This window comes from Hippopotamus amphibius, chromosome X, assembly GCF_030028045.1.
Source record: "Hippopotamus amphibius kiboko isolate mHipAmp2 chromosome X, mHipAmp2.hap2, whole genome shotgun sequence".
Taxonomy (NCBI): Eukaryota; Metazoa; Chordata; class Mammalia; order Artiodactyla; family Hippopotamidae; genus Hippopotamus; species Hippopotamus amphibius.
Window position 1 is genome coordinate 108,519,158 of NC_080203.1, and position 22,809 is coordinate 108,541,966.

The 22,809-nt window shown below is 36.5% G+C and overlaps 1 protein-coding gene across 5 annotated transcripts in view; it reads left to right on the forward strand.

The window, feature by feature from the left end:
• Positions 1 to 22,809, forward strand: part of DMD (dystrophin) — a 1,940,210-nt gene that overhangs the window by 1,178,701 nt on the left and 738,700 nt on the right. For all 5 annotated transcript variants that reach the window (XM_057717394.1, XM_057717395.1, XM_057717398.1 and 2 more), the window contains 2 exons: positions 3,728 to 3,875; positions 6,390 to 6,539. In XM_057717394.1, the coding sequence (XP_057573377.1) occupies positions 3,728 to 3,875; positions 6,390 to 6,539 (298 nt within the window). The remainder of the gene's footprint in view (positions 1 to 3,727; positions 3,876 to 6,389; positions 6,540 to 22,809) is intronic.

A 22,809-nucleotide genomic window follows, 5' to 3' on the forward strand; every position in this document is an offset into this window, starting at 1 on the left:
ATCCCTTGAGGGGGAACCAGGACCCTGCCCCCAAGGCTGCACTATTGTTTCTGGACTGCTCCTCCCTCCCGCATCGGCTAGCTTCCCTGATTAGCAACTGTTTGAACCTACCCTTTGGAACTCAGGGAAGGGGACACTGAAAGGCTTTGGTGCCCAGGAGCCCCACAGGGTCCTGCTCGGTTTCAGATCTCAATCTCTTGTCTTACCGCCCTTGCCCACATCCATTCTCCACGGAGTAGCCAGAGTGAGTGGATGAAATAAATCTTTGTCTACTCAGAAAATTGGAGTTCATCACCTAGAGATTAAAACAGAACATTCTAGCTGCTTCGTAACCCGGCCTTGAGCCACTTCACCAGCTTCCTCTTTTGACCCTCCCTCCCCTAAATCTCAAATACTTCAATAACCAGCAATATCAACGTTAGACACTGAGGCAGGCATCCTTACTTTACGTGTACAAGAGGAGCCAAAATATGTTATTGGCAAGAACTCATGTAATCAAAACACTGATTCCCGTGGAAATTAATGCCAAATCCTTATTGACTGTATTAACATAAAATAAGCTCAAACATCAGGCAGATAATGCCGATAATAATATCCATTCATAATTACAAGCTAAAGGTAACCGTAAACTGTCATTATGTTATGAATTTTGTTTTAATCCTGAAACAGCCAGCAACTAGGTAGCAGCCAAAAGAATCTGAGTCATTATATCTGTGGTGGGAGGCTATGCAAACTGACCAAATTTCATTCATTCTATGCAGATCATTTTATCACATTGGTACCACTGAAATCAGGATGGGTTTTACAATTTCTGCTGGTCAGGCCACATGTGATTTAGAAGAAAATCCAAGAAGCAGTAACAGAGCCCTGTTAAGTGCTACGTTGCCGACACTCTTGATATCACAAAAGATGACATTGTATGGAAAAAGACAGGTGTCAGTTACTTTAAAGGGAAAAGTGCAACAGGAGACCCAGACTCTAAATGTGAGGAAGTTTTAAGAATACCGCCCCAATTTTTTCACTTGTATTCTACTTTTTTATGCATTTTCAAGAGGAACATAAGACAAAAACATACATAAAGCTAAAAGAACAATTTCTTAATAAAATAAAACCTCTAAGTAATAAGTGTCATGTAATCAGCAGCATTCCCTACTCCAACCCACATCCTGGTAGTACTTACAGTGGTATTATATGACTTGCAACTGAAGGTGTCTTTCATTTGGTGGAATACTGTAGTGCGCGTTGGTGAGTAAATTAGATCATGTTTGAGAATCAGTCTTGCAAAGAACAGGAAAGATTCTTTTAAAACAGAAACACGAGATTGAAAAGAATGATGGCAGAATTCATTCATTCACACAACAGTCATTTATTTAGCATCTATTCTGTGCCGGAAATTGTTTCAGGAGCAAGGGTAACAGTAGTAAACAAAAAATAAGGTGAGCCTCGTATGTAACTTTAAATTTTCTAATTGCCACATGTAAGAAAGAGTAGAAACAGGTGACGTGAATATATCTTATTTAACCTAATATATTAAAAATATTATCAAACATTTTTTGACTTGTACACAAATATTAAAAGTACTGAGATGTTTTATATTTTTTTAATATTTTTAAAATAGTTTTATTTACTTTTTAAATTTTTTTACAGTTTGTCCTTGTTGGTTATCTGTTTTAAATATAGCAGTGTGTACATGTCAATCCCAAACTCCCAATCTACCCCTGCCCCCCAGCCTTCCCCCCCTGGAATAGTTTTATTTTTTTATAGCAGTTTTAGGTTCTCAGCAAAATTGAGTAGAAGGTACAGAGATGATTTTTTTGTACTATGTCTTTGAAATCTGGTGTGCGTTTTACACTTACAGCACATCTCAGTTCCCCTTACATCAGGTCAAGGGCTCAGCAGCTACATGTGAAGGGGTGTAGTATATTGAAAAGAACAGATCTAGACCTTCATAGAGTGCTGTAATGACTTTGGCCTTTGATATGAATGAATTGGGAAGCAATAGAAGAGTTTTGAGTGTAACAGTGATATAATATGACTTGAGTTTTCACAGGAGCCCATAATATGACTTGGGTTTTTATAGGATCTACTGTTTTGAGAAGAGAGAAAGAAGAGAATGTCTTCTCATTTGCCTCAGGTAGACTTTGGACAAGCTCCCATCAAAGAACAACATTGAGTATAGACAAACATAAATCCAATAAACGGATCTGGTTTGGGGAATTAGTGTAACTGTAGTTCTGTCAATGCCCTGTCTTTGCACAGGCTGTGAATAAGATCTCCTTTCATGCTTCAAGACCCAGGCAGACCATCATCTTCTCTGGGGCATCTCCTATGCCCTGCCCCAGAAATAACATCCTCTATAGTATCCTATCATAGTGCTAGATTTACGTGCTTCTTCCCTTTCGTGGACTGTGAGATCCTCAAGGCAAGGTACATAATACTTATCGATCTTCGATTCTAATGCCCAGTTGAGTTCCTAGAAGTTAATGAGCCCTCAATAAATATTTAACTTGAAGCAAAAAAAAAAAAAGTGAACAGTCCCCAAATGGAAACAACTTAATTGTCCGCCAACCAAGATACATTATATATGTATACAATTTAGTACTATACAGTGAGGAAGATAAGCCACACACAACATAAATGATGATTGTAAACATTATATTGAGTCAAAGATAATGCATATGATTGCATATACATGATGTTCAATACAGGCAAAGTAATCAAAGTTGACCGGATGCTGATTCCACTTGGAGGTAGTAACTGCGAGGCTCAAGAAGGGACCTCTGGGCTTCTGATAACATTCTATTCCTTTTCTGGTTATTTGGTCTATCCAGTTTTTTAAAACTGTATTGAGCTATATAGTTATATGTATGCTTTCCTCTCTGTGTATTATGCTTCAATTAAAAACTTACATACCAGACATATATAGTTCCAAAAGACAACACAACAAAAAAACGTAAATTCTTTTAAGTGCAGTTATTTTGTGCAGCTGTGTTATGATTCAGTATGTAAGAATAAATTTATGGCTAATTGAGTAACTTACAGTAGATGTGTTTTTATAATTAAAAGCTTCCACTAGTACAACATATGTTAAGTGTTTTAAATCAATTTCCCTCTTTCCTCCAAAAGGGTTGTGAGTCATAATTTGGAAAACATTTTAACATGCAATAATTTAGTGTTTTCATTTAATTCCCTTGTTTTTAGTTTTACCTTACAATTTTCCATAAAGATGTATTTTATTTAAACATTTTAAAACGTGCAACTTCATGTCATATACTTACTCTAGTGAAATTGTTCTCGACCAGGGGCAGTTTTGCCCCCGACGTGTTATTTGACTATACCTCAAGACATTTTTGGTTGTCAAAACTGGGGCATCTGGTGGGGAAAGGCCAAGGATACTATGCTAAACTTCCTGCAGTGCCCAGAACAGCCCATTCACAACTAAGACTTACTCAATCCTAAATGTCACTAGTGCTGAGGTTGAAAAACACTGCTTTATTTTAATAATATATGGAATTTTTAAATTATAGTTTTTTTTGACCAATTTTAATCTCATCTTTTAGAGACTTTTGAGATACTGAAATTGCTCTGTGAATAAATTTTCTTTAAAAATATTATATTGTTCATGTCTTAAAAATGGCTTATTTTATTGTGTGCGATTTTTTGTCTTCTTAAATAAAAAAATAAAGTTTCAGAAATATGTTGTTTATAATAATTCTTCTTTCTCCAGGCTAGAAGAACAAAAGAATTTCTCATCAGAATTTCAAAGAGATTTGAATGAATTTGTTTTATGGTTGGAAGAAGCAGATAACGTTGCGAGTATTCCACTTGAACCTGGAAATGAGCAGCAACTAAAAGAAAAACTTGAGGAAGTCAAGGTAAGTTTATTTTCTAAAATCTCCCAGGGCCTACTTGTATTAAGAGTATATGAATATAGGGGGAGTTCGCTGGCGGCCCAGTGGTTAGAACTCTGGGCTTTCACTGCCGTGGCCGAGGTTCAAGCCCTGGTCAGGGAACTAAGATCCCACAAGCCACTGGCAGGGCCAAAAAAAGATAAAAAAAAGAGTATATGAATCTATTTTTTTAATGTATTTAATCATTGATTTCCTCCCCATTAGGATATTGATAGTTCCTTACTAGTTTTTCTCACAATTAATTTTATCTTAGCCCAGTGAGTATATATTTTTTACAAAGTGTGTGTGGGATATATGCGTGTGTGTATGTGTGTGCGTGTAAAGTGCATGGTGATACTTTTTAAACTAATTTAAAATTAATTTTAGACCTAATGGAGAATTCCGCAGCTCCAAATTATTTGAAAAACTGGAGAGAATCTTTATAGAAATGAATCTCATTTCTTTGGGAAGTTCTTAATTGCCAAATCAATCTCACTACTTCAGCCTCTAATTAAAGGCATTTGATTTGCCTGAAGCAATGTTTTGTTTTGGCTTGTTTCATCTGTGGCGTTGTGGGGGTGATGTTGGTTCACTTTCTATGCTGGTTGAAGAGACTTCCAGTTTATTCAAGTGGTTTTGCACGCCTACCTACTGTGACGTCTGCTTATTACTGATGACCTCTCCTGGCTGGCTGAAATACTTTGATTGGGCAGTTGGATTAACTTCCAGGGTTTTAGTTTTAGGAAAGAAACTCTTTTGGATCTGTTTTACTTTAATTCTTGAAGGGAAGGTGAAAGGCAAAAGGAAATTAACATTCAATCATCCCCTATTATATACTAATTGTTAGATGTATTTACATCTGCTATTTTCTTTAATCTTATCAAACTTTCAAAATGGTTGTTATTATTCCTCATTTTACAAGGTCACACAATCAAAGGGAAATGGAACTGCTTCTTTATTAAAGATTCAGTTGGTTTGGACATGCAAATTAGACTCCATGTCAACTACTTATTTCTGTGAAATAAGAAATGTGTACCTGAACAGAGGATAATGTATACAAATAAAAATATTGTTTAATTCAGTAAACAAATATTGAGCACCTACTCTACATCGGATAATGCACTGGGTATTTGAGAGTTAAAAAATAAAAAGTTTTTCATCCATAGTTCATTTGAAGATGGTTATGCCGTGGAAAATTAAACTCAGTCTGTATTTAAAAATCCATCTTTCTTAAAGGTATTGAGTGTTATATCTAGGAATCTAATTGATAACTCATTTAAGAAACGTGTTTAGTGGTGTTCACTTATTAATATATATGCATCGATTTCCCTTTCTCCTTAGTCTAGATCAGCACTGTCCAATAGAACTTTCTGTCATGATGGATATGTTGTACATAATCAGTTTTAGTAGCCACTAGCTGTACATGCCTTTTGAAGACTTGAAAGGTAGCTGATGTGATGTGACTGAGGAATTGAGTTTTTAATTTTATTGACTTACTTTAAATTTAAATAGCCTCATGTGGCTAGTGGTACTGTATTGAACAGTGCAGCTATAGGTGACAAATAAATAAAAGACAGTTAATAAAACTATGGTAGTTTTGCAGGTCATGGGAAAGGTCACTTTTAATGTGATATTAAATGAATAAGAGAAATTCAGGGATGTGGAGGTGTCAAAATTAAGGGTTCTTAAAGGGAGATCAACTCGATTATGGGTGATGCCTTAGAGGGCCAGGACAGGGAGGGTAGGAGGGAGTCATGGAGGGAGGGGATATATGTATAAATACGGCTGATTCACTTTGGTGTACCTCAACAGCTGGTGCAAGAGTGTAAAGCAATTATATTCCAATAAAGAGCTAAAAAACAAAATTAAGGGTTCTTGAATGAAACTGCCCAAGTTTGAATCACAGCTCTGTTGCTTGCTTCTTTTGTGTCCTTGGACCTGGTATTTAACCTCTCCCTCAGTTTCCTTCTATGTAAGATGAAGATAATAGGATATACCTCAGAATTATTATGTAAAAGTTAACTGAGATAATATATGTGAAGAGCTTAGAGTGCCTGGTACCTGGTATATTCTCAAAGTTAGTTATCTCTTAATATGATAATATAATTTCTTACTCAGTGATATGTTATAGTATGGAGACCTAATACTTGAGAGGATGATTAAATTTGTCTGGATTGTACTGTTTCTGGGAGGTGTGTTTTTAGACTCTTGACACTGTTTGGGCTATTGTTCTAGAACTCATCATACTACATAACATTTTTCTCTTGAAAAAAAAAAATCTCTGTGGGATAAGATATTCTGATCTGTTCCTAGGATGGGCTGATTTACTTGGGAGTGGGTGTTTTAGTCCAGTGTGTGCTGTAGGAAACGTGGTATTTGAGGAACTAGTGAGCCTCCGGTCTTGGTGTGTTTTGATAGACTAATCAATAGAGGCAAAGACAAAGTAGTGGGCATTGTGCTGTAATTCATTTTAAACGTTGTTGCATTTGTCTGTTTCAGTTACTGGCAGAAGAGTTGCCCCTGCGCCAGGGAATTCTAAAACAATTAAATGAAACTGGAGGAACAGTGCTTGTAAGTGCTCCCATAAGCCCAGAAGAGCAAGATAAACTTGAAAATAAGCTCAAGCAGACAAATCTTCAGTGGATAAAGGTTAGACATTAACCATCTGTCCTGTCACATGTGTTAAATGTTGCAAGCATTTGTTTTGTTTCATGGTGCTTAATTGGTGAGGGGTGGGGGAGAGGGGCTGGTTTTGTGGACTGTTATTGGCATTTTTTTTTTAAACTTGACTGTTTGATTTGGCTGTATGATTTGTTGTGGATGGAAGGAATGGTGATGGGACGCTACGTTAATGACCAAATGCCAAGATATACACCACTCTTCCTTTACATGAATTACTCTAAAAAATTAGATTGGAAAATACATTAAGTGATTAATTCAGTGTTCAGGTATATATTGACAATATTTAAGCAAGATGGAGGTGGTCCAGCTCAACAAGTATCATGTCAAAATTATTTATCCTTACCTATAGTATAGACTTAATCAATGATTAATGCATACTAAACTTCTCTAAAAGGTGTTTATTTATTACTATTTATTTACTTATTTATTTCCTTGTGAGTCTTCATCTTTCTAACTTAGGTACTTTTTAAATCTAATATTTAAAAATATTTTTCAAAGTAATGCATACTTATTCTTTAAAACCAAGTGGTGCATATGCATTTATAATGAAAAACATCAGTTGATCCATCACTATTTATCAAAAGGCAGTCTTCTTTCCACTGTATTGCTGTGACAACATTATCATAAATCAAGTGAACATATGTGTATGAATCTGTTCTAGATTCTCTATTCTCCTCCATTTGATTATCACTGTCCTTCAACTAATACCACACTGGCTTTATAACAATCATCTTTCAACAGGTTTATTGAGATACAATGTATATACCATACAGTTCACCCATTTTAAAGTGTACAAATCAATGGTTTTGGCATATTTACTTTTTAAATTGTGGTAAATTATACACAACATGAAATTTGTCATTTTTACAGTTTTAAGTGTACATTTCATTGTCATTTATTATATCCACAATGTGAAGCCATTACCACTATCTGTTTCTAAAACAGTCATTACCCCAAACAGAAATTCTGTAACCATGAAGCAGTATCTCCCCATCTCCCTACCCTTGAATCCTCCCCGCCCCGCCAAAAAAGTAACCTCTAATCTACTATCTGTCTCTATGAATTTGCCTATTCTAGATATTTCATATAAGTGGACTCACTATATTTTTATCCCTTTATGTCTAGATTATTTTACTTGGCATAAGGCTTTCAAGTTTCACTCATGTTGTAGCAAGTATCAGAACTTCATTCCTTTTTATGATTGAACAATATTATATTGTGTATGTGTGTATATATTCAATATATATATGATGTATATATGTGTATATACAGATACATATGTGTATATATACATAAATGTATACATACTATGTATATATATACCTACGTATACATTTTATACACACACACACACAAACCCACATACTTGTTTTATAAAAAAAAATGGGGATCTGTAGAGATAGTGTAAATCCTCTAACCTTATTCTTCTTAGTCCAGATTGTTTTTTGGTTCTTTGCTTTACCAAATAAATTTTAGAAGCAACTTGTCAACTTTTATTAAAGCCTGTCAGAATATTGACTTGAATTGTGTTGAATTTGTAAATCAATTAACATTTTTACAATATTGAGTCATCTAATCCCTGAAAATGTTACATCCCTTCATTTATTTAGGTCTTCTTTAATGCCTTTTTAGAAATATTTCGCAGTTTTCAATCCAGAGGACCTGCACATGTTTTATTAGATTTAATCCCCGATATTTGATGTTTTGATCTTTTTATAAATGGGATTCACTTCAAATTTTATTTTCTTTTTGTTGCTGGTTTATAAAAATAGATTTTTTTACATTAAGCACACACCCAGTGTCCTTGCCAAATTCACTTGCTAATATTAATGGTTTGTAAAACATTTTGGATTGTTTTAATGTGCACAATCATATCATCAGATAGAGGTAGTTTCTCTCTTTTCAGTCCTTATGATTTTGATTGTTTTTGCATAAACTTGGACCTCTAAAACAATGTTTAGTAGAAGTGGTGATAGTGGGAAGCCTTGGTTCATTCCCTGTCTCAAGTGGAAAGCTTTCAGTAATTGATCATTAAATATGATGCTTCTTATAGGAGTTTTTATAGATCCTCTTAATCAGATTAAGGAAATTTTCCTTATTCCATTTCTCAACTTTTTATTATGAATAGGTATTGAACATATTCAAATACTTTCTCTGTGTTTATTAAAATGATTCTATGATTGTTTCTTCTCTGAATGAGATAAACTACAGCCATTGTTTTTGGAATATAAAACTACTCTGGGATTCCAGAAATCCTACTGGTCATGATGTCTTATATATTTTATCGATTGCTGGATTCAGTTTTCTAATATGCTGCTTATGATTTTTATATCTTTGTTCATAGCAGGAAATGGTCTGTAAGTTTGTTTTTAATCCCTCTCAAATGTTGATAGCAATGTTAGACTAGCCTTATAAAACAAGTTGAGAGGTGCTCTCTTTCTTTGTTCTGAAACAAATTGGTGAAGATTGATATCATTTCTTCCTAGGATGTTTGGAAGAATTCAGTTGTAAAGCCATCGGTGCATGGGGTGTTATGTTTTGTTTTCTTTTAATTGTTGGGTTTACTAGGTGAGAAAGTTTTTGATAATTGATCCATTTTTTTGATAGATACAGGGAAGGTTAGGTTTTTATTTCTTTGTGTCAGCTTTTATAAGTTGTGTCTTTCAAGGAGTTTGTCCACTTCCATGCTATTTTCCCTTTTAGGGCTGTAGACTTTCTTCATACAACGAGCAATCCTTTATTTACTTATATTTAAGAATGAGAAAACAGACTGCAAGCTCTAAGTAGCTGGATGGGTCCTGTTAATTGGGATATTATACTCTATGTGCTAAGGTAGAGAGCTGAGTCTCTTGTTGAAAGAGACCTTTAAAGCCTTTAATGCAGTGGGCTTTATTCTGAGGTATTCATACCAACTGCTGAGATTCCTTCTAGACACCAAGTTCATTTTCTTTAGGTAAGAACCACACTTATTGTTTTGATTTATGTTTATTTTTGGCTGTAGGTAAGTGCTAAGGGAAGACCATTCATTTTGTGGTAGTTTTGATATCGACGCAGATTTCCATCTACAAACTTTCAGTACCCAAATTTTACATGCTGCTTATTCCCAAACACCATGCCATCTTTAATCCAAATGCTTTCCAGGTTTTGCCAAATTCAGATCCCCCTGTACCTAAGGCTTCTTCTCTCTTCTTTACATGTCCTCATAAGTACCTTCTCCACATATGCTTTTGACCTTCCAAGGTTGTTTTGAAACCTCTCATCCACTTTGACCACAGTTCTGCTACCTTATTGAGCATATTTAATACCTGTTAACTTTGTTCTATTCAAAGTATAAAGCAAATTGTAATGCTTTAAACCAGGAGCAAATCCATGCCAAGAAAATATTGCAGAACTATAATTTTCATGTAATATAAAATGGCTTCTTTCAAAAATGGCACAATTGCCTCTAAAGAATTGCTTGTTATTCATCAATACTTGACTAGATTGAGAGGTAGGAAGAAGTTATACTGAGAAAAGTTCCTTTACATAGAGGATTTGAAAAGAAAATAATAGACTTAATTTTGAATTGTGTCAGGATATTCATTATATTTTGAAATTGATGATGCTGAAGTTCTTGTAACAGATCATTTACATGACTGATAAAATATTTATGAACTGAAATGAGTACCAATTATATGGCATTAAATTCAAAATGTGTGTTTCTATCTCTATAATTGAAGCAACTAGGTATTTGGAAAAAATCTTTTATTTTTATATATCAACACTTTCTTTCAGTTATGTAAATAATCATAATTTTAAAATTTTGAGTTAATTTTTTCCTACTGAAAAATGTAAAGTTTCTTCCTTTTAATGAGTTCAAAATAGCCACGTAAACATATAGACACTTGCGTATGGAGGGAATGTATTTTCCTAGTAATTAAATTCTGTAGCCACATAACAAAATAAAATCATTCCTCATAGGAAGAGAACAAGGAGGAAAGATGCCTCAAAGTATTCCACAGTATCTCAGTACATCTTGATATTACAAAAAGGAACACAAAAATTATAATTGTAGGAAATGTGAGAGGACTATCAAAAACATACAACAGCAGCTTCGTGAATAGTGAAACATGAGTCAAGGTCTTATCTTTTCTGCAGCAGAATAAAGAGTCAATTTTTTATGATAGAAAATTAAAACCAAGACTATGAACACCATCTTGTGTAGACTTACATTATACTGTATCACTCATAATATCTGTCTCATCCCAGAGTTATAATTTTCATACTATGTCTTTGCCACCAAATGTCCTAGAAGTTGGAATCTTATTCACTAGTCATATTAAAAATTATTTCTCTTCTCAATCCCTATGCCACCCTGTCCCTGTCAGTTTAAATTTGACTAGGAAATGAATGATTAGTCCAAGATTTATCTCATTACACAAGTCTACAGTTTAAAACAAGATGGTCAAGATGATCAAGAGACTGTCTTGATCATCATTAAACCTCAAATTGTCAGTCATTAGAAGAGAGAAGAAATAATGGAGACACCTTCCCTGTATTCTCCAGCACGCTCCTCTATCTAAAGGCTAGAGTGAGTTATAATTGTAACTAGTAGGTTGTGGTTGCTGGGATACAAAGATGCCAGTTCCTTAACAGATAGTATCTCTAAAAATGTCTTATTATCACAATATCTGGTGGCAGGTGCTCTTCTCCCCAGCTAACTCTAATATGTTGTACCCTGTGTATTTGACCAACTTACCAATTACTTTGGCAACTGTATGTTTTATTACTGAATAGAGAAAACAGTGATGGGAGGTAATATGGCTATTCCTTTAAGAGCATGGTGGACTCTATAATGGGTTTGTTGCAAAAGTGCGTTAACTTGCCTTGGCCTGGGTAGCGTCTCTTCATAGCAGAGATGGAAGATGTTGCTTTGAATGTGAATATAGGTCTTGGTTTAAATTGTGGCTTCCTCCAGATAAAGATCATGAAGTGATGCCCTCATTTTTGCCTAATAAGTATTTTGAGCTTAAGATCTACAAAATGGGAGTGTTATTAAAGCCAACCTCTGCATTTTTCTCTCTCTGAATGTCTCACTCTCTGATCTTCATACACGTCTGATTCTGTGTTGATTTCAATATTTATCACTCATCATATTTCTTTGTATGTTCTCTGAACTCGTATATGTGTGTGTGTGTATGTGTGTGTGTAGGGGGTTCTCCCTCCCTTCCAACCTCTCCCCATTACTCTCACTCTCTTCCTTTTTCTCTGTTATATATGTCTTTGCCTATGAATTGATATCTTTCTATGTCTATCACGAAGCTACTTTAATAAATGCATATATGTCAGGTTTTTTTTCTGCCTGGGTAGTATATGCGAAACATTCTCTCCTACTCTCTTTTTCTTTGACTCTGCCTTTTAATCCTATATTCATTTTCTCCTGTCCTTGTCACTTTGTGTCCCCTTTCTTCATTGCTCTTTTGGTGTGTTATGTGTAGGTGTGTTTTCAACTACCCGTTATTTAGAACCAAAATATGTTTTATCAGTCTTAATTTTTGAATCCTCTTATAAGCTTGTACTTGATTGAAAAGGTGGAAAGATGGGACATTTATTTTGTAGGCTCATAAGATTATTCAGGTGGAAGGAGCCTAATGAAACCAAATAACTCTCACATCTTCTAGATTAGAACACTGAGCCCTAGAAAGGTTATGTGACTTGCTTGAGAACACGTTATTTAAATATAAAGGTTATTCCAAGTTAAATAGGGTTTTTTTTACCTTTTCAGTGAAGCTCAAGTGGTTTTTTTTGTGGATAATATGGTAGAAAGAAAGAAAAAATATGATTTCCCACGTCATCCCATTGCTCACTTGAAGGAAAAATTTGGCATTTCATTTAAAGAAATCATATGAGTGTTCTTGCTTTGCTTTATGCCCTTTTTGGAAAACTGGGTGCTATGTTTTCAAATTATTTTCCAGAATCTTCTTTACTGTGGACCATTTGTAATTGTGTAATACAGGAACACATGTTTATGTTTCACAACTATATGTCTATATTTCTATTTTTGGCCGTGTCGGGTCTTAGTGGTGGCACACGGGATCTTTGTTGAGGCATGCAAGATCTTTCGTTGCAGCATGCAGACTCTTCGTTGTGGCACGTGGGTTTCTCTCTAGTTGTGGCATGCGGGTTTTCTCTCATCTAGTTGTGGTGCACAGGCTCCAGGGTGTGTGGGGTCTGTAGTTTGCAGCACGCAGCTTCTCTAGTTGAGGCACATGAGCTCTGTCCTTGTGGTACACAGGCTTAGTTGCCCCGTGACATGTGGGATCTTAGTTCCCTGACCAGGGATCAAACCCACATCCCATGCATTGGAAGGCGGATTCTTTACCACTGAACCACCAGGGAAGTCCCTATGTCTACTATTTTTAATGTGAAGTAACTATAGATAGTATATATTATACATTCCTATTAGTTGTAATAAATAAGTTTCATTTTATTGAGTACATTTAAAATTTTTTCTCATATTTTGCCATTTATTTGTATGTAATAAATTACTATTTTAATTTGTTAATGCCTAGGCATTATTAAATAGTGCACATTAAGACTTAAAATATTTTACAAACACAAATAAGAAATTTTGCAGGAAAGTGAATTTCGGTTAAGTACACCTTAACAAAAAAATATGATCCACTTTACACTAGAAGAAAATAAGGTTTAAAAATTAATATATGTAGCAGAGCTTTAATATAAGAGTAAGTTTTGTAATACTGATAATAGTAGAAGGATTGTTTTCAAACTAAATCACAAAATAAATATTATGAAAGTAAAAATAAATATGGTGAAACTCATAGGCCAGGAGATCTACAATATACAAATGACTATATCTAAATTTCCAGAAATCTGGTTCATTTTGTATTAACCCCTAATCATATTACTTCTTAGTATCCATCCAAGTAGTAAACATTTTAGATTTGTTCTTTTTATTTGTGTCAGGTAAATAAAAGTTTGGTCTTTTTCCAGATATGCTTGCCATCTCATGCTGGTCGTTACTTGCCATTGCTGTAAATGTGGAGAATAAAAAAGAGAAAATTAAATCAAGCTAAAGCTTGTCATTTCCATTCCTTGCTCAAAAATAAACATTTGCTCCAATTGATTATTTTCCTAGCAAAGGCCATGATTAATAGATCATTCTAGTAGTGACCATTCAATCCTGCCCTTAATCTGAATTACTTTGTTTAACTAAAGAAAAGAATCTTTACAAGAAATACAAAAAAAATGGTGTTTACCTATTTACTGTTAAGATACATAGCCTGATAATTCTTGCAAGTCCATCATCTTGGAAGTTTCTTTTATATAGTTAATAATTACATCATAACATTTATTCATTCAAATCACTCATTCAACAGACATCTAATGAGTGACCACTGTATACCACATGCTCTCCTAAGCATATCATAATCAACTCCCACCCTTACCTTATTTTTTTAATTAATTAATTTATTTATTTATTATATTGGCTGCATTGGGTCTTTGTTGCTGAGCATGGGCTTTCTCTAGTTGTGGAGAGTGGGGGCTACTCTTTGTTGCCGTGCGTGGGCTTCTCAATGCGGTGGCTTCTCTTGTTGTGGAGTCCGAGCTCTAGGCACACGGCCTTCAGTAGTTGTGGTACGTGGGCTCAGTGGTTGTGCCTCACAGGCTCTAGAGCGCAGGCTCAGTAGTTGTGGCCCATGGATTTAGTTGCTCCGCAGCATGTGGGATCTTCCCGGACCAGGCCTCGAACCCCGTCCCCTGCATTGGCAGGCGGATTCTTAAACACTGTGCTACCAGGGAAGCCCCCCACCCTTGCCTTATTTAAAGGACATTCAGAATTACATAGAGCTTGGCATTATAACTACTCATATCTCTAATTTGTAGTTGCTAAATAGCTTGAATCTGAGAGTTGAGTGGCAGAGTAGTAATTGAAAGTTTATAACATAAGCATTCTTGACTTTGCTTCCTATAATTTCACACTAAGATAGTGGTCCTTACTAGGTTGTGTGCCATGAGTCATGACTTTGCCTGTTATCCCATCATAATCTTCAGTAGCTCCCTCTTTCACTCTCATGAGTGAGCTCCTACTTTGGAAGACTGAAAAAATATATAAGGTTTATCCCAGTTATGAGAACAAACATCAGGCTCTTAGAGGTGGGCCTGGCCCAGTACTCAATACGTATTATTATCATCACTGCTAATGTTCTCTTGACACTTCAGTAAGTTGAGATGTTTGGCCTGTCTGAGAAACCTGATTGCCATTACTACCAAATTAAACACAGTTCAATAAGTTTAGAATAATACTTGGTTTTTAACTTTCCAAACGATTGAAATTTCAGGCAATGGCAAGAATATGGGTCAGATATTTTACAAACAAAAAGTAAACAGAAGTTGTGAGGAGGCAGTTTATTGTGGTGATTAATAGTGAGGTTTATGAATTATAGATTCCACCCTTCAGTTCTAACATCCGCAAAATTCAGGTAATCGTTTAACATACTTTCCAGGCTGTGGTGAAAATTTAATGAGATAGTGCATGGGAAATGCATAAAACAGTATCTGGCGCATTGTAATTGGTCAAAAGTGTTTAATTTAAAAATTAGGTGTAATGTTAGAACAGAAAAACACAAAGACCAAGAGCAAAGTTCTTGCTGAGTCACTTTTTCTTTGTAAGTGTGGTAAGAGCACTTAACATGAGCTCTACCCTCTTGACACATTTTTAAGAGTACAATACAGTATTGTTAACTATAGGCACTATATTTTATAACATATCTCCAGAAGCTTTTCATCTTGCGTAACTGAAACGATATCCGTTAAACAATTTCCATTTACCTCCTCCTCTCCCCTGCCCCGGGTAACCATCATGCTACTCTCTGTTTCTATGAGTTTGACAATTTTAGATACCTCATTAAAGTGGAATCGTGCAGTATTTGTCCTTTTGTGACTGTGTTTTGTTGTTATTGTTTGTTTTTTTGTTTTTGCTAAGCATAGTGTCCTCTAGGAAGATCCACATTCTTGTATGCGGGGGGATTTCCATGTTTTTTAAGGCTAAATAATATTTGCCATCTTAAGCAGTTATAAACATGGCTCTTAGGGAGAAAGCTAAAATATGTGCCACCGTTATGAATCCAAAAGCTGGACCAGAGGAGAGATAGAGGCACCAAGACTAGCAAAGAACCTTAATGGAAGGTGCACAGAGTTTATAGCCTGTGCTCTCCCTTTCCACTAATCTCATTATTCTCATTATCTAGGACTGGCTAGCAGTTCAGATTAAAAGTACTGGAAAATGATGGGTTGTTTCCTCCTCAGATTGGCTGTGAAGTCCAAGTAGTCCACCATTGTTTTGAAGCACCAACATTTTCACACTTTAAGTATGAGCATAATGTAAGATGACTTTTTTTTTTAACCTGAGCATCTTTGTAATCTACTCACCTGACTTTAACAAATGCAGACGAAGTGTAATTGAGCCTTCACAATGCTTCCCCGTCCCCTTCCCCTACCTACATTCTACATGTTGGTTTCCTCCATTTTGGTGGAGTGAGTGTTGAGAAAGCATTTGTAGAAAGTTTCACTGGAGCTAGATAATGTTCCATTAGGAAACTTCAACCTAATACCAGATAATTTGTTCATTTCAATGCAGTGCTATTTTTAAAGATCTGAACAAACAAAAATCCAGTGTGCATTGTAAAGCACTGATACTTGTGCAACAACTCATTTTTTTTTTTTTCTTGGCACACGGGCTTAGTTGCTCCACGGCATGTGGGATCTTCCTGGAGCAGGGCTTGAACCCGTGTACCCTGCATTGGCAGGCGGATTCTTAACCGCTGCGCCACCTAGGAAGCCCAACAACTCATTTTCATATTAAAACTTTACTTTTGCAGTCTATACATACTGAAAGTGTGCATGGAGTATGTAAATTTGTCACTTAAATATACTGTGGACCAACTTTATTAAAAAGGTAAATTACTTTCAGATGAAAAACAGATATGACTATTCTTAGCAAACTTTCTTCCCTGTTAACAGTGAATTTAAAATGAAGAGAAGTATAATGATGATTTAAAAAAAAAAGGAAAAAATTTCATAACCCTGACCTTCACTGTGACATTTTTGAAGTAAGTCCTTTATTAGCACAAAGATGTTTGCCCTATAGCAATGAATATTAGAAACCAAGAAATGATAGGATAAAAAGATTTTGCCAGTATAAAAAGTTGCTCTTCTTGTTTCTACAATGCCTTTGTTTTGGAATGACTAGATTATATAGCATCAACCCTGACACTAGAGGAGTTGCCTTTCTTTCTAATAATTTAATGATCTTGAAATGGCATTCAATGCAGGTTTTCCTATGCCAACTCCTTAAACTGAAGTTGAGTAACAAGTGAAAATTAAAGATGTATTTAAGAGCACAAGACTGTAAATTCTTACCCAGTTTCATTTATTGCATCATGTGCAAATCCAATAAGTAATGAAAAAATAAAATAACGGTACTATTTTTGTAGAAAGTCAGTCATACCAGAAATGAACTTTTCTGTCATAATCTTTTAACTTATACTGTAAGATGTGAGTTTATTTATATACCTAAAAGAATTTAATACTAAATCCTGACTACGTTATACGTCAGTTGACCCCTAGTGCTTCAAACCCTAGAAAAGAGACACTGTATGCTGGATTGCTTGATGTATTCCATTTTTGTCATAGACCACCTGCCAGGGCTTATAACAGATCTGTAATGGGTTTCTTACCTCTTATTGTGTAAAAATGGATTGATAGATTAGGCCTGGGGCCAGTGAACTGTGAAACCCCAGGTCTGCAGGAAAGAGTCTATCACCCTTTGATGTTAGTTCTGTCTCATGTCAGCTGAGAAGGATGAGCTAGATTATCTGAGAGTAAGCTGGATGCCAAAATCAGCATTCCCCTCATTTATCCACCTTATAGTTCAGGGCAAGGCCACTGTATGGGTTATGAAGGGACTGATAAGGGCCCGATGGACATATTTTGTTTTGCTGCCTTTTAATTTATTTACTGATATTAGAACTAATTACAAGACATCAAAGAGGCCATTTAATTGTTTGTTGCTGGAGAAAATCGATCTGATTTACTGTAGAAGTAAAAGTATTTGAACTGAATGGTGCAGTTATAATTTGTGAGTATTTTCAGTTATCACTGGGAAAAGTATACACCATCTTTGGCACAGTTGGCCAAGTGTGGATGAAAAGAGATGGACCAGGAAATGGGCCAGAAACCAAAGTCACTGCAAGGATATTTCAAGAAAATTCCATTTGTCCTGATAGTTGTGATCTATAGGTGACCTGTGACTGATGATTATACCTTAAAGGCAGTCTAAAAATAAATTTGGGAAGGTGACACATTCTGCCTGTTCGTGATGTGGGTGACATCAACAGTTTTGAATAGGGCAATAATCCTTGGACTCATTTATACATTTATAAAAGTGAAAATCTGTAATTCAATCACAGTCTCAATGACCGTCATGAAGGTTGTATTTGTTGCTGTTATGGTTTTTACAAATCCTAGACCAATACAGTTCTCTCCTTGAAGCTGCCTTATTGTTTTGTTTATATCGGTGATTTGCATCTTGCTGCTAGAATCATTGATGATGCTGGTGAAGGGACAAAGAAAAATCAGTGTTCAGGTGCTATACAGGGACTCGCATTGGTGACAAATGCAAGATAACCCAGGAAATAGGAAAACTAATAGAAAAGACACTTGATGGTTAAGATTTTATAGAGCTTGAGCGTGGATGAAAACAATGTTTTAAGTGCTAAAATAATCAAGGAAGATGTTGACGTTCACCTCTTCGATGGTTTTTCCTGAAACTAGAATGCAGTGTGATTAAATAATCACTTCTACTTTGAAAGAAGAATCAGTTTTCATAAGATACTGCTTTCCAGTTTCTCATCTTCTTATGTGGTTACTTCTGAACGTGACCTCAAATATTGTGATGGTTTGTTTAATGACTGTCCCTGCTACATCTTCCTACCCTCCTCCAACCTCAACTCAGTACTGCAAAGATCACTAAACTTGGAGTTAATAACTTAGTCCCAAAGCAGATTCACTGCTCACTAGCTCATAACTGTGGGCTACTTATTTAAAATTTTCACCTCTATTTCCTCATATTTACAATGGCGATGCCTTGTAAGGCTTGTTTGCTTATCCCCAGGGTTCAGTGAGGAACTAAGGACACAATATATATTATAATACTCTGTTATGTTTTTTTAAAGTAAATAAATAAATTTATTTATTTATTTATTGGCTGCGTTGGGTCTTTGTTGCCACGTGCAGGCTTTCTCTAGTTGCGGCGAGTGGGGGCTACTCTTCATTGCGGTGCGTCAGCTTCTCTTTGCAGTGGCTTCTCTTGTTGCGGAGCACAGGCTCTAGGTGCGTGGGCTTCACTAGTTGTGGCACGTGGGCTCAATAGTTGTGGCTTGCAGGCTCTAGAGCACAGGCTCAGTAGTTGTGGCGCACAGGCTTAGTTGCTCTGCGGCATGTAGGATCTTCCCAGACCAGGGCTCGAACCCGTGTCCCCTGCATTGGCAGACAGATTCTTAACCACTGCACCACCAGGGAAGTCCTGTTATGTTTTAAATTATGGTTACTATTACAGGATGGGTATCTTCAAATTCTAATACCACTGGTAAGGAAGAGAGGGTCTATGTGCCATTGTGTAGAGCAGAATTTATCAAACTTTAACACATACATAAATCACTTAGGGCTTTTGTTAAAATGAGGTTTCTCATTCAGTGGGTCTTGTGTAGGATTTGAGATTCTGTTTACCCCTCAGGCTTCCAGGTGATGCCAATGTTCTAGGCCTTGGTCTACATTTTATATAGTAAGTATATAAAAGATAGCTGGGAAGAATCTGTGTGTGAGTTGACCACAAGTCCCATTCATTGGGAGATTCAGGCAATGTGTTCTGAGATACCAGTGAGGCTTTTTCTAAAATCATTTGTCTCTTGGTGGGTGTGAAGCACATCCATCCAACCCCAGAGGATAAATATTCAACTTTGACAGAACACATGAGCACATTCAACTTGTTTATACCATTGAGGCATAGCGCTTTTGGGATTTATAACCCAGATTCGCCCTCCTCGTATAGCTTGTGCTCTCATATCCATTGTGGGTCCTTCTCCTCCTATGTTGTATATTGCAAGAGTCTGACCTTGGCCCTGCTTATTCTTTGTTCACCAGCTTCTGGGTAGATATAGCCAATTGGAGGCATCGGCAGGAAACTGGAGAGCAAAGGGAGGAGAAAAGTCAAGGTATTTTTTCCCCTCCTTCATTGCCTCAGGCAATGGCTGATAAAGAGTACAGAGCTGCTGTTAAATCTTCTAACGTTCTTAACGTCCCTTCTCCACTGGTTACCTCCATCAGTTTGCTATGAATTTTTGTGCAGGTGTCTTTGCAAAGCATTGAGCCTGCCTTCAGTGACACTTCCAAAATTAGCATTTCTTTTAAGATTTGGGACTGTGGTGTTCTTTCAGAACTCTTAACCAAGCCTTACTCCCATTTCTGGCCTTCCCCTAGATATCAGTTATCCAGTGCTACAGAAGCGTTATGTAACAAACCCCATAAAACTAACTGACTTAAAATGATAACCATTTATAATTGCACACAGTCTGTGGATCAACTGGGCTGATAAAGCCGAAGCTCAGATGATGGCACAAGGGCTCACTCATGCATTTTCAAGCAGTTGATGGGTTGCTGGAGGCTCGCTTATCTAGGACTCACCACTGCTCCATTTGGTCTCTCATCCTCCAGCAAGCTAGCCTGGACTTTTTCTCATGCAGAAAATAGGATTCTAATAGAGAAAGCAGAAGTGTACACGTTCTCTTGAGGCCCGGGCTCAGAACTGGTTTCCTGTCATTTCTAACACAGTCTGTTGACTAAGCAAGACACAAGTGCAGTCCAGATTCAAGGATTAGGGGAATAAACTGCACCTAAAAGTCATCTTGCAAAGAGATGTGCATATAGGAAGGTCATCAATGCAATCAGTTGACCATTACCTTTAATCTGTCAAGTTTCTTACTTATCTCAAAAGAAAGATATTCAATTAGGATAGATTCCTATGGATTCAATAGCATAGCTATTTTGATTAGGCTTCTAATCAACTAATTCTGACTCTGATATAATGTTAGTTCAGGGTCAACACTCTCAAAGGCTGGTAGTCTTGAGGGTCACAAAGATTTTCAAAGATACTTTATGCCAAATCCTGGGAGGGTAGCAACATTCGCTTATTAATACATTCAATATTTATTAAGTGTCTGCAATATGCTAACTCTCATGCTAGCAGAGAAGGATGAGTTATGAACAAAATAAACACTTGTGTTTATGGATCTTACGTTTGTGAGAGGAGACAAACATTAAGATGAATTATATAATTATAAATGCAGTTGCTCTCATTGTTTTTTTAGATTTGTTAGGTTGTAGGCCGAACTACTATAATAAAGAGACTCCAAATTTCAATGGCTCAAGCAATATAGACATTTGTATCTTTTTCACAAATAAAACCCAGCCTGGCCACATAGTCTCTGCTCTAAAAATTATTCAAGGAACCCAGGGTACCAAAATAGCTCTGCTGTCCTCAGTATATTGCTGCATTTCAAAATCTCCACAACGATCACCCAAATATCCATGCACTTTCTTTCCTATCATTAGTACACACTCAATGCCTCCCCAAGACAGACCACCCATAGTCCCATTCACTTACTAAATCCAGCTCAAAGTCCCTTGCCTCTGGGTTATATGATATCTGCATCACATTCAGATGTGACTCCTCATGGTCCAGGGACCTATAAAGTGAGCGTCATGCTATCTGCCCCCGCCACAACCAAATCTTAATGGTGGAGCAAGAACAAGCCCAAAGATAATAAGTACTGGACCACCTCTGTAAGACTTACAATGTGAATCCAGTGCTTTCCCGTCCCCCTCCCCAGACCCCTCACTGCAGACTGAGATTTCAGATGGAAGCTAGGAAGAATGATTTAATAGAACTTCTTTGAAGGCAGAGATGGAAAGGATAAGATTGCTTTCTGCATAACTCCACCGTCTAAGTAATAATTGCTTAGTTCAAACTGTGGTGACAGTGTAAGAGCGTAAAACTGAGGACAGTGCCTGACACAGTCCAGAGGAAGAAGGAATGGTTGTTTTGGATAACAATAAGAGAAACACATAATAGATACTATGATTTGGTTTGGAAAAAAACCAAAAATAACAACAACAACAACAACAACAAAATCTCCATTGAGTTCCCTTGTTCTGGGTACTTTTACCCAGACTGCGCAGGGTTAAAGGGCAGCCTTTCCCTGGATGCACAAGAAGTTTATAATTCCTTTCTCTAATTCTACCTCTGACTTGGATGCTGACCTTGTCATTGACTTATCCTTCACTGGGACCCAGAGTCATTACATTAATCCTGGAGGAAACAGAGAGGCCACTACCGCCACTAACAATTTACATAATGATTTTCCTACAATTTGGTGCTAATTAAAATGTAAAAAGAGTAGTGATGATATCCGGATATGTAATAAGGTCACTCTTTGTTCCTGAGAGCACAGAAAATGTCACCAGAAAGGATTTTGTGTATATTTACATAAAAGCAGGAACAGGAAAGAGAGATGGGATGAGATAAGTGAGCCCAATAGTCTGGCATAGGCAGTACAGAATGTTTATTTCAAGGAATTTTTAAAAAATGAAATTCTGCTGGGCTTTGAATATTTGACTGATTTCTGCATGTTGCTAGCTTGCTTGATTCAAATTTTGGTTTCACTCTGTACTAGTTATATAGGCTATACAACAAACCACCCTAGAAGTGGCTTAAAACAACAAAATTTTATTATATCTCATGATTCTGCGAGTTGACCACAATATTCTTCTGCTTCAAGTGATGTCAACCAAGGCACCGGGAAAGCTGGAAAATCCGAAATGGCCTCACTCACATGAGTGGCAGTTGGTGCTGGCTACCCACTGGGGACTCAGCTGGGGCTGTTGGCCAGGGGCCTCCATTTGTTTCCATTTCATCTTCTCCACGTGGCTCCTTGGGCTTCCTCACAGCTTGCTGTTTGAGTTCCGTGAAAAGAGGTCTAAAAGAACGCTAATGTTCAAGCACTTTTCAAGCTTCTATTTGCACACGCTTGTTAATGTTCCATTGGCCAAAGCTAAGGCATATGGCTAAGCACGGGGAAGACGAGAGTGGGCTATGCATAAGCCTGAATGCTGGGAGGCA